This window comes from Panthera onca, chromosome B3, assembly GCF_046562875.1.
Source record: "Panthera onca isolate mPanOnc1 chromosome B3, mPanOnc1 haplotype 2, whole genome shotgun sequence".
Classification (NCBI taxonomy): Eukaryota; Metazoa; Chordata; class Mammalia; order Carnivora; family Felidae; genus Panthera; species Panthera onca.
The window spans coordinates 133312698-133324820 of NC_138344.1; the positions used below are offsets into that span (position 1 = coordinate 133312698).

Sequence of the window (12123 nt, forward strand, 5' to 3'; positions counted from 1 at the left end):
ATTTATTTTTGGGACAGAGAGAGACAGAGCTTGAACGGGGGAGGGGCAGAGAGAGAGGGAGACACAGAATCGGAAACAGGCTCCGGGCTCCGAGCCATCAGCCCAGAGCCCGACGCGGGGCTCGAACTCACGGACCGCGAGATCGTGACCTGGCTGAAGTCGGACACTCAACCGACTGCGCCACCCAGGCGCCCCTAATTCATTAATTTTTAAAAGTCTGGTAATTTAACAGGGGCACCTGGGTGGCTCAACTGGTTAAGCATCCGACTTTGGCTCAGGTCACGATCTCACAGTTTGGGGGTTTGAGGCCTGCGTCGGGCTCTGTGCTGACAGCTCAGAGCCTGTTGCCTGCTTCACATTCTGTGTCTCCCTCTCTCTCTCTGCTCCTCACACGCTCACGCTCTCTCTCTCAAAAATAAATAAACATTAAAAAAAATAAAAAATGAAAAAATAAAAATCTTGTAATTTAACAGAGCTTTGCTATGAGAAAATACAATTATATCGTAGATTTCCTTGTTGGTGTACAGATCTATGGCAGATATTGCCATATAAATATAAATATACAAACATAAAGGCAGATATTTGTAAGAAAATTTATAACCCCGCTCGTTTTCAGTAGAAGGTTCTAGTAGTTCCTAAGAAAAGTCAGAAAGTCTGCAAAGATGCCTTTGTCATTTTCTGGGCTTTAGCTCAATCTCTCTCTGCCACTCTAAGACTTGACTAAAAATACCTCTGAGAAAAAAAGAATGGAGAGAAACACAATGATTTAAAAAGAAATAGGTAGGAAGTATCCCTTGAAAGAGCTGGGGACCCCATCCCCTCCGACCCTGTTCTCGTGTAAAGTATTAATGCATTTGACACCGAAACCAGGGAAAGAAAACAGCGGCTTAATGAGTTTGCTCTGGCCAAGAGCCGGAACAGGGGTGCTGCCTGTGTCCCCACCCCTCTCCTTCCCATCCACCCTGCTTCCAGGGCTAATACCTCTGGACTTGCTCTGTGGCATGGATATCACTAAACCACCAGGAAGGCTTCCCGGAGTCTGACAGGCTCAGAGAGGGTAAAATTTGGCTTCCTTCTTGACCAGACAGGATGCGAATTCCTCTTTCCCAACACACATGTGTCATTTCAACAGTTGGCCCTTGGGGGGCCGCGTACAAAGGCCACACTTAAAATACTCTGACGTGCTTCAGTGTCCAACTTTGCCCCAAGAAGTTTCAACTCGAAGAGTTCCTTACTTGAAAAATGCGGGTCTGGGAAGCCCTGGGAGCAAACTTTCTCAACAACTAAACCACGGAAGACAGTCATTCTCGTCCCTGCTGTGGGAACTCTGGAATCCCATCCAGACGGGTGCATATGAGGCTTCCGTGAGGAGGCCTGAAGTCACCAAAATTCCACTAAGCTAGGAGCACTAAGCTAGGCCAGGGCCTGCTTGAGACCTTTCTTATAGTTAAGCCGCCGTTACTGCAAATATCCTCCAATCCCAGAGGTAAGGAGGAAAGCAGAGGTCCCAAAGCTTTACCCAGAAAATGTATTACTTCCTACTGAGGTCAAGGAAGTTATCTGATGCCTGGCCCCCTCCACCCTCCTTTAACAGAAGGACATGATATGCAGAAAGACCTAGATGAGGAGAGAACATCTCCCTCTTTACCACCGAGAAGCAGTTAACTGGGGCAGTAAGTTCCATTGAGCTCTCGATAAATATATGCTACATCACCTAATTTTAAGGTAAGCACACAAACGTCAGGCATCTGTGAGCCATGGCTATCTCAGCTGAAAACAAGAAGCTCATTTACTCACTCGTTCATTCACGTACAGCTCTGTACCAGACACTGCTCCCCACACAAAAGAGAAACTTCTGCCCAAGTGGAACGTATATTCTAGTGATGGGAGACAGACAAATTAGATAAGAAAAAAAAAAAAAAATACAATTCGAGCAAAGGGTTAACAAATTCCCTTCCTCGTCTGCTTGAGAACTTGACCCGAGGTTAACTTTCCAGTTCTGTTTCCCAGGAAACCTAATAAAGATAAAATGTCAATTATGTTACCAGGCAACATTGCTTATGATAAAAGTGACCCCTGATTGATAACTTGCATCTGGACTGGAAGGAACCATATACATCTGACGAGGACGTCGTAGCTTGGGCTTCCTCAAATGTGAGGGCTTAAAACTGAGCACCTCCCTAGGGGAACCCTGAGTACTTGGGACAGATCCCGTGCCCACTAATTGCGAGGCTCATTCTCTGATGGGGGAGGGGCAAATACAACAGCTGCTGGGTGGCCATACGGACTGCTGAGACCATGATTCACAAAGAAGAGAAACCCCTGACGTTGCCCTGCTGGCAATTTACGATCCTGTTCTGGATTCTTCTATCTAGATGGGTGTCAACGGTGGCCTGTGAAAGTCTTGTGAGTTAGAGTGTTTTTCACTGAACCTAAGAAGACCCTGGGGAGCACTGTGTATAGTATATTCGATGCTGGTTAAACGCTAAGGAGAAAAAAAGACAGAAAAAAAGGATGGGTCCGTTGGGCAAGCCGCTTCTGAAGATCCCTGCAGGTCTAAACAATAAGCACCACCCCCCCAACCCTTGACTTTGCCACTTAGCTGCCACGCAATGATTTATCTTCTCAGGCTTCTGCTCAGTCACTCCCTCAGGAAAACCTCCCCTCACCACCAAATCTAGGTCAATGTCATTTCAAAATGGACTCCCACAGAAATGGGGACCTTCCCTTCTGAGCACTATCTCAGCCCTAGACACCCAAGAATATAATGATCGAATTTCTCTCTGGGAGCAAGGAGCAGGTAGGGCTGCTCACCATTTTATCCTCAGGTAAATATCCTCAGATATTTATGCTGGCAGAACAAGTGAAGGTCACAACACATCATCTGAAACCAAACAGAGGTGGGTAGTGTTCCTGATAGCACTGATACCACCAGTGTGTGTTTTTCTGGGCTATCCCCATCCAGAGCATGACCCAAGAATTGTTCTGCAAATATTGCCACTGCTATCAGTAATTCCCAGGGGGATCAATCTCCAGTCATATCAAGAGGTATTGGGAATATTAAAAAAAAAAACAAACCTGTTAACTTTGATTGTCAGACATTATATTGTACAACTATCTCTTTCAGGAAAACTTGCCAAGTGAAAGGGTAAATTTTTAAAAATTTAAAAATTAGCGTTGTCTTTTTCCTATTTCCGAAGGCTTGACTCACTGGGAATTTTTATTTTCCTGCTGAACTAGAAAGTCCATAGGGATCATTTGTGTGCTTAACCCTAGCTCCTAGCCCATGAATATTTGATGGATGAATAAATAAGTGAATGAATAAACAAATAATCTCTCCCTCCCCTCCTGTCCCCGTCAAAACAGAAAATCACCAAGAGACAGATCTATTGCAAAGAACTGAACTAAACTCATCTACTAGCTCATGTTCCAGGGAACTCCAATTCTAAATGGTGACTGAAAGGAGGCAGCGCACAGCCGGTCAAAACCATGTGCACAGAGGCCTTTATGAGATGCAATGAACTGCCGGTTAGTTCACCGGTCCCTCCCCTTTCAACCCTCCCATCTCAGCACTTTGGAAGCCTAAAATGACCTACCCTCTTCCACTAAAGCCAAGGGCAGACCAACATGGACGCACCTCCCTTGCACTCGTAAAGCTTTCAGACAACACAGGGCTCCAACATTCATTGTGAGTACATTGAAAGCAATTACCTGTTCCCTATAATTCATTCCCCATAATTCATCACTGAAAGTGGTCTTGGGGTTTCATAATTAAAATTGACAAAGATTCCTTTGTTTCCATACTAAAGTTCTGATGGCATTAAGGGATTAGCCAGACCTAGTCTACATTTAAACAAAACAGAGAAGATTTGGCTGATGCATTCTGTTACATAAATAATTACATCTCGACTGCCTTTTAAAAGTCCTTGTTTTCTAAGTGTAACGCTTTCCTCCAAGCTACGCTGCCCAGTGCACCACTGTCAAGAACAGAGTACCAACTGGGCATGGTCCATGTGGGCCAAGTGGTGAGAGAACAGGACTGGGTGTCAGGAGGAGGTCCAAGCCCCAGCTGTGCCACCAACTGGTTGTGTGGTTTAAAATCCTGCTGCCTTATCTACTGACTGTTTTCCCAACCAAAATGTAAACTCCACAGGGGCACTGACTGGGTCACACCTGTTCTTAGATCAGTGTTCGGCATCAGTAAAGTAACCCAGTAAGGTTCTCCATACACGTTTATTAGATGATACTGAACGTGATTTCTCTGGCTCTCAGATTCCCCATCTGTAAAGGGCAGTGACTGAAACAAATGTGCTCTGATAAGTCCCCAGATTTCCAGATTCTATACCCCGTCATCAGTTGAACTATTATGGAAATTTTCCTTAGCAGGGAAATGACTCGTGTGACGTGCTCAGGGCAGTGAGCTAGGTTGACCAAAAGTCCTCCGGACCGAGTCTGTGACTCTCCCCTTGCAACTGCTTCAGCCACGCAGAATCCTTTCAGATTCTGAAACACGCCAAGGTCTTTCCCGAGTCAAGACCACTGCACATGCTGGCTGCTCTGCTTGGAATCCTCTTTCTCCTGCTGTTGGCAGGGTTACCTCCTTCTCACGGTCAAGCCCTGGGCTCAGTGTCTCCTCCTCGGCAGGCCTGGACTGACCACCCTACCTAAGCAGGTCCTCTGCTCTTTGCCTCCACTGCACCCACTCAATGCCTGATACTTCTTCCAATCTGTAATTGCACACATCGGTTTCCCAGTTTATTATCTGTCTCCCTCAGTCGACTGCATCCTCCCTGATAGCCTGGACTATGTCTCTTCTATTGGCCAATGTAGTACCAAGCCCAGTACTTGACATACAGCAGAACTCAACAAATACTTGTCAGATGACTGGCCAAATCTATGGCGTGCCAGGCCCTATGCTGAGAGGTTTATGTGAAAATCCACAGATCTCTACATAAACCCTCACTCCAGCCGAATGTATACGATACTGACTAGAGTTCTAACTCCATAGTTCTACCAGCTATTTGGGAGGTAGCCCTGGCACTCCCTAGTCGATTTGCATTGACAGCATTTCAAGTGCACGTCCTCAAAGCTTTACTCCCTTTACAAATCGTGAGGCTGTCTCGACATGGCCGCTTTCCTATTTGCTTTTGTGGCAACCTGGACCTTGCCCTGGCAACTCACACAAACTATCCAGAAATTGCTTGTTTTAATTCCTAACTCCCCATGGGACTGTAAGTTGCAGGAGGGCAGGGACATTGCCCCTCCTTTTCACCAGCACCTAACTCAGATGGGGTCCGTTACCTCACAGGTATGCAATAATCCTCATTAAACGAATGAACAAATGACCTTGCTGAGTGAATAAATAAATGGGCCTAGAAACTCGAGCTCACTTCAGTTAAAGTAATCAGGTGTCCTCCTTCATTTCACAACCTTTAAAGTTACTTAAGTTTACATCTTTTTTTTTTTTTTTTAACGTTTATTTTTGAGAGACCTAGAGAGATAGGGCATGAGTGGGGAAGAAGCAGAGAGAGAGGGAGACACAGAATCTGAAGCGGGTTCCAGGCTCTGAGCTGTGAGCACAGAGTCTGATGCAGGGCTCACATCCACAAACGGCAAGTTCGTGACCTGAGCCGAAGTCAGATGCTTAACCGACTGAGCCACCCAGGCGCCCCTACTTAGGTTTACGTCTTAACCTTTTCTTTTCTCCTACTATCTCCTAGAGTGCAGGCCCATTTCCTTCTAATCTCTGAATCCCTGGAAGATCGTCACGGACAAGAAGTTGATACACAGCTTCCTGGAAATGTATCTGAATTCTCCCATGTTCCCCGTTGGCTTCTGATACAAAAAAAGTCATGTGCGGTTTAAGAAGGGAAAACTTCGGACCACTGCAGGTGGGAAGACAGCCGGTATGCCAGCTAGCAGGCAAAGGTGAAGGCCAAGCTGCTTCAGCGCCTGGGAGATGGTGCATACAGCACGGCCCCCCTGGCTTCCTGGCTGGCCCCTTCCCCATGGTCACATGGGCCGTAGGAGTCTGTCTGCCTGTGGCTGCTATCTGGGGACCATAAACACAGGAAGCACCCTACTCAGCAGCCCGTGGGACACTGCAGGCCTCTCTGCCCCTTTTTGGCCTGCTGATTCTAGGCTACAGTAAGCCAAGCTGAACAGTTACAAAGGGCACCAAAATTACTGGGGAAGTCTAGGAATCTTTAAAGCCAATGCACAGTGGTGATTAGCGGTCTATTTGATTGCCTGTAATAACAAAACTCCAAAAAGGCGCTCTACACCGCTTTACTCCCCGGTGTGGCCTCAAGCATCTCGGGGAGCTCAGAGTCTGACCACAGGCCTGACTTCCCACCTTCTCTGAGTCGGGGTCTCCCAGGTACAACTCCAGGATGCGCTCTAGCAAAAACTACAACCCACAGGCACGCCTCCCAGGTGTCGCTGGTATTTGCCTTGTTTTAACTTGTCCCCACCCTCCCTGAAGTAAAAGAAATTCAGAGCCAGGGAAAACACACACTGCAATCCGTTTTGCTCAGCCAGTACCTCTGACATGGCTGACAAGAAGCAGAGCCACTTGAAATGTCCTTTGCTGACCTCTGTTTATAAAAGATGATCAAATATTCCTAAAACAGCATGTAATCAATAACTGGAATCCCAAAGCCAAGCTTCCCGGAAGAGCCATGGGGACTTAAGAGAGGAGAATCATTTCTCTTCTCCTTAGAAGGCTGAGGGGAGGGGCACCTGGCTGGCTCAGTCAGAAGGGTGTGCGACTCTTGATCTTGGGGTTATGAGTTCGAGCCCCCATGTTGGGTGTAGAGATTACTTAAAAATAAAATTTTAAAAAATCTTTCAAAAAAAAAAAAAAGAAGGCTGAGGGGAGCGCCAGGCTGAGATCCCCTGTGCTGCCCAGTGAACACCCGTTGCTACCGCATCAGACCAGTCACCCCACCTCCTTTCCCTAAAGCACCAAGGCCATCGGTCATTAGTGCTATCCAAGCTCACTGATAACACATCTTGAGCACAGCTCACCCAAAGCAGCAGTCACAAATAAATGCCCTTCCCTGAAAAACGTGTGGTGTGAGCCTCAGCAACCAAATGAGTGATGGCTGCTTCACAAACTCCCGCTTCAACTTGGTTCCACTTCCTGCTGGAAAGTCGGCTGGGCACCATCATCACCAGAAATGACAACTTAGCGCCTGCCGCTCGCCTGACGCCCTACAAAAAGCTTCCACGTGCATTTTCTCACGTGTGCGTTACCTCAGCTCTGTGACATAGGTGGGATTACGCCCATTTCACAGATAAAGAAACTGAGACCCAGTGAGAAGAAGGACTGGCTCCATCCAAGTCCAAGGCCTCTGGCTCCCACCCTCACTGCCCCTCATCCGAGCGCCAGCCTGGGCAAGGCCCTCCGAGAACCCACGGAGGGAGCAGTCCTGGTGCTTGAAGGCTAACACTCTCTGATCGCACCCTCTGCAGAGGCTGAGCTACCCACAGGGTAAGAACTAGATGTGAAACAGACGGGGCAGTGTGGCGCTGGGATGGCCACCAAGCATTCTCTCCCTCCAGGAGGAAAGAGGCTGCAGGAAGGGCCAGGGGAGAGGAGGACAGAGGAAGAAATGGTGACCTGGGACATGCTCTGCATGAGACATGAGGAAAAATGTGATGAGAAAACCCCAATCAACAGCAGAGCCTGGGAACTGTCCCCTGGCAACGCCTCGTGCTTGGGTCCAGCGCTTCCTCCCAGGGGGGCAGGATGACGGCAGACCATGCGCCGTCGGAGGGTCGGACCAAGCGTCTCCACACACAGACAGACCTTCCCCTGTGTGGCACAGGGCTGGAAGGACTGAAGGCAGAACGGCAGCCAGGTCACCGTGTTCTCGTGGGGTGACCTACAGCGCCAGCCTCACGGGGCGGCAATGCCCAGGAAAGAGCGAACACTGTGAGGGTCAATGATGACAAAGTAAGAGCCTTGATGAACACAACGACATCCCTGGGATCCAAGGTCTGGAGCTCAGGCTCTTTCTGAAAGAGACCCAAGTTCACTGGTTTGGCACTGACTCTTAGAAAAGATGGGAGAATTACAAAAGTATAAAGTTGATTACTAAAACTCATTAAGTCCTCAGGGACGACAACTAAAAAGCTGAGGGCATCTGAGTATATTTCTCTTTTTTTTTAAGTTTGTGTATTTATTTTGAGAGAGAGCAAGAGAGTGTGAGTGGGGGGAGGGGCAGAGAGGGAGAGGGAGAGAGAGAGAGGGAGAGAGAGAGAGAGAGAGAGAGGGAGAGAGAGAGAATCCAAGCAGGTTCCACACTGTCAGCACAGAGCCCGATGCATGGCTTGAACTCACGAACCATGAGGTCATGACCTGAGCCTAATCAAGAGCTGGACGCTTACCTGACTGAGCCACCCAGGAGCCCCTAAGTGTATTTCTAAAGAAAAAGATCTGCTTTATCGATTTCCATCTCTTATTATGAAGCTCTTCTACAGTACATTTTATTATCCTCACAAATCAGTCTAACCCTGTCCATTATATCCTTCCAGATACATATTTTTCAGGGGCAGAAAGATGAAAAGGAGCAAACACATGAGGAGATGGGATGTAAGAAGCCACTGGTGCTTAGGGACAGCAGCTACCTCCGGATGTCCCCACCTATTCTGCAGAGACCCTAGCTGCAGACGTCCACTGACAAATGACCCAGGTCTGGCTTTTGGGCCCTGAGAAACCCACTGCTCTAAGTCAGGTGGTGCTGGAAGCACTGGACATGACCAAAAGCTCCAGCTGCTTTTTCTCTTTTCATCCACATTTTGTGGTCCCCTAACTGGCCTTCACCTCTATCCACCCCAAAGTAATCTCTCATCACTGCCGCACAATCCCAGCCTTCAGGACGCTGCAGCTGGCAAGGACCCTCTGGAGTAGCTGGCCAATCCCATCACTGGTCTTCAGAGCCCAGACAGAACAGCAAGACGGCAAGAAAGGAGAAGAAAAGGCTTCAAAGTTAAGCGGTCTCTTCACTTTGGCTACGTCAATGGGGATCTCCTTGAACTTGGGTGAAACAAAAAGAGAAGTGAGCCGGTAAGCAATCCCTGGCATGTAATCCATCATCTCGTGCAAACTTCTCATCGTTATTATTTTTTAGTTGGACTCCGGTGGACCACCAACATTTCAGGGCAGGAGGCCAGAGCCCAGTATGACCGGCTTACTCCTCAATGAATAGGCTTCAGATGAAAACAAATGATCCAGCCCACCCTCACCAATCCTACACAAAGCATTTTCAATAGCAGGTATCGGTTTGGCACCTCTGAGAGCCCCAAGGGAATGCATTCACCCCTCCAGACTTGCATCTGGGAGTTAACCACACACACTTACAGGTTAGAGGGAGGGAGAGCAAGGTCAGGGTCTCTCTTTGATGACCACCACTTATTATTAAAAGGGAGAAGAAACAGATCCTCAAAAAAATATTCCATGCTCCCTCCCTTCTCCCTCTATTTATAACATCATTGGAAACAGAACTAAAAATGGAGCTTAGGGGACATGCACTATTGCTCAGATGATCTCAGTCAGTGGAGGATGAGATCAAACTTGAGAGCATCTTCTTGGTGCCAAGGCCTCAAGACAGTCCAAACCTTGGGGTGTCCTTGCGGCCCTTTACAGGCCGTGCCAATCTGAATCAATGGCCTTTGGAGCCAAACAGGCCTTCTCTACAAACAGTTTAACAAGATTTGGAAAATAAGCATTTACGCACAACAAACAGAAGATGGATGCGTGTGGCTTTGAGCCCCCAGGCAGATGAAATGCCTTTTCCATGAGCTACGCCCCCAAGGTTTGAAGCTGTTAAAAATGAACAGGGAGCAACTCCACTGTTCATTTATCCCAAGGCTGGGACCTGCGTCCCCTCTGTCGTTCAAAGCGCTACGTGACTATTCCTAGAGGAAGGGGGATGGGCCCCTAGGGGCCTCCCGTGCCCAACCCAGGAGGAGCTACGGAAGAGCCAGATACCTACTGTTGGACTTCATGTACATCTATCCTGCAGCACAAGGTCAAAACAAGGGACAGCTGAAGAGATTTGGAACACAATCATCGCATTTCTTGTAAGAGCCACACAAAAAGGAAAACCACCACCAAATGCCTTAGACAGCTAGCCCTCGCGTGCCCTTTCCAAAGGCAGCTCAAATGGAAAGTGTTCTTGTGTGGCCTCAGAGCCGCCCCCACGTTCATAAAAACTGTCCGATATTTGGCAAACCCAAGTCTCTGGACTGATAAGCCATTCAAGGGACAGTGACCCTGTGTGCTGGGATTTCCACATCATGAACTTGTCCCCCAAAAGAAGGGGGAGGCCTGTGTGCAGAGCCACTGCCACGGAGAAAGGATGGCATAAAGCAGGCTCCCGTCGGACCCCCCCCCGCCCCCGCCGACTCCCGCTGGGCCAGTGCTTCGTTCATGTGACTCATACCCATACAGCCCTCCTTCCTCCCTCTCCCACCTTCAAACCTCATGGCAAAGTGAGAGAGCCGGGGGAGAACAGACAAAAGAGCCTATATCCATTATTCTAAAAAACTATTCCAATCGTAGTTCATACTTAAAATTGCTTTGTTACAATAGCTAAACCGGAGACAGCACTCACTGTAAGGCTTTCTATTTTCCTTCTTTAGGAACCTGATTTAAAAAATGAAGAAGGCTTACCCATTTTTGAAATAGAGGACATGGGCTCTCTGAAGTCCTGTTTCTAGGAAAAAACCTAGTTCTTGATCGTGGGGAGCAGGGCCAGGCTTAGGGCTTCTGTTTTGAATATTGGTAAGTATTACCTAGAAGGGGAGAAAATCGGAAAACTAATCAGATCCACATCCAAGCCTCGTCCCTTCAAACCGCATGTCTACACGCGCTGCACGACCTGACAAATCACCTTCCTCACGCACACACCGGTGCATCGGGGCTGGTGCAGAAGCGAGTGCAAGGATTAGGAGAGCCGAGAGAATGGCACCTAGGAGACGGGGCATGTGTGGCCCTCCTGGTGAGGATGGCTGAGGACTGAAGGGTGCTGAAGGGTGCACGGTGCCGGGAGAAGAGCTGAGGCGGAGGGTTCTGCTAGATGCCAGGATGTTGACAGAGAGTCTGGGTGAGACAGAAACAGGTCCCAGCAACAGGCGGGAATAGTCATCAGCTACCAATGGCCGACGTCACAGACAGGCAGACCGAAGCTTCAGCCCTACATAAGCTTGATGAACTCAAAAAGGGTGGAGCCTAAGAAGCACTATGATTGGCATTGGCCCCAGAATTCCCTAGGGAGGGCGAACCCTCTAAGCTACAGAGCCAAGGTTACGGACTCTCGAGGGGAGAGCCGAGACAAACAACCTAAGCTCTCTCTCTCCCCAGACTTGATCTTTTGTCAACAGACAGAGAGGTTTTAAAGGTTTAAACTTTTAGCCCCGGCAAGAAAGACTGCCAAGTAAGCAGGATAAAGACCTGTAAGTTGAGTGGGTTACAGTGACATGTAAACACATATCTACTATTACAGAGGCTACTCGCCTTAAACTGGCAAGTCGAATAAAGCATTTATCAAACAGAAGCTACTTGTGGCCCATTTAAAAACCATACAAGTGTTCTCCAAACATGTTGTCCACGTTTGCTGACAGTCAGCAGCTCCCCAAAGACCCAACTGTTAGCCACGCCCCAAAGCTCTTAGAGGTCTCGACATTATTCTCTGAACGGAGTTGAAGCGATTGCTGGATCTCTAACTCTCGAGCTTTGGGAAACAGAAAAGAAAGCACACAATGAACAGATGTTGTGGAATGAAATCCAGGCGGGCAACCCTTGCATTTGAACAACATCCCAGCATCTTCTCGAAACTGCCTGGCTCCTTCCCGACTTAGCACTTGTCTCTGCAAGTGCTAAGAGGTGGGTGTTCCTCCTACCCTGCGAACCGTCGGTTTTGGCTTCACTGCAGGCTCCTCCCCAACATCCTGCAAGTGCTGCGGATGCACAGAACGCCGTCTCTTGTAAGTCTCTCCTCAAGATGATCTCATCCGTTCCTCTGAGCTTCAGAAATCATCTCTATGCTGCCAACTCCCAAATTTATCCTCTCTGCTGCAGACTTTCTCCCTCTGAATCCCAGACTCAGATATTCA

At 48.3% G+C, this 12123-nt stretch overlaps 1 protein-coding gene across 6 annotated transcripts in view; it reads right to left on the reverse strand.

Moving 5' to 3' along the window:
- TTC7B (tetratricopeptide repeat domain 7B) overlaps positions 1 to 12123 on the reverse strand; it is a 254815-nt gene that overhangs the window by 163525 nt on the left and 79167 nt on the right. For all 6 annotated transcript variants that reach the window (XM_060620534.3, XM_060620535.3, XM_060620537.3 and 3 more), the window contains one exon: positions 10682 to 10803. In XM_060620534.3, the coding sequence (XP_060476517.2) occupies positions 10682 to 10803 (122 nt within the window). The remainder of the gene's footprint in view (positions 1 to 10681; positions 10804 to 12123) is intronic.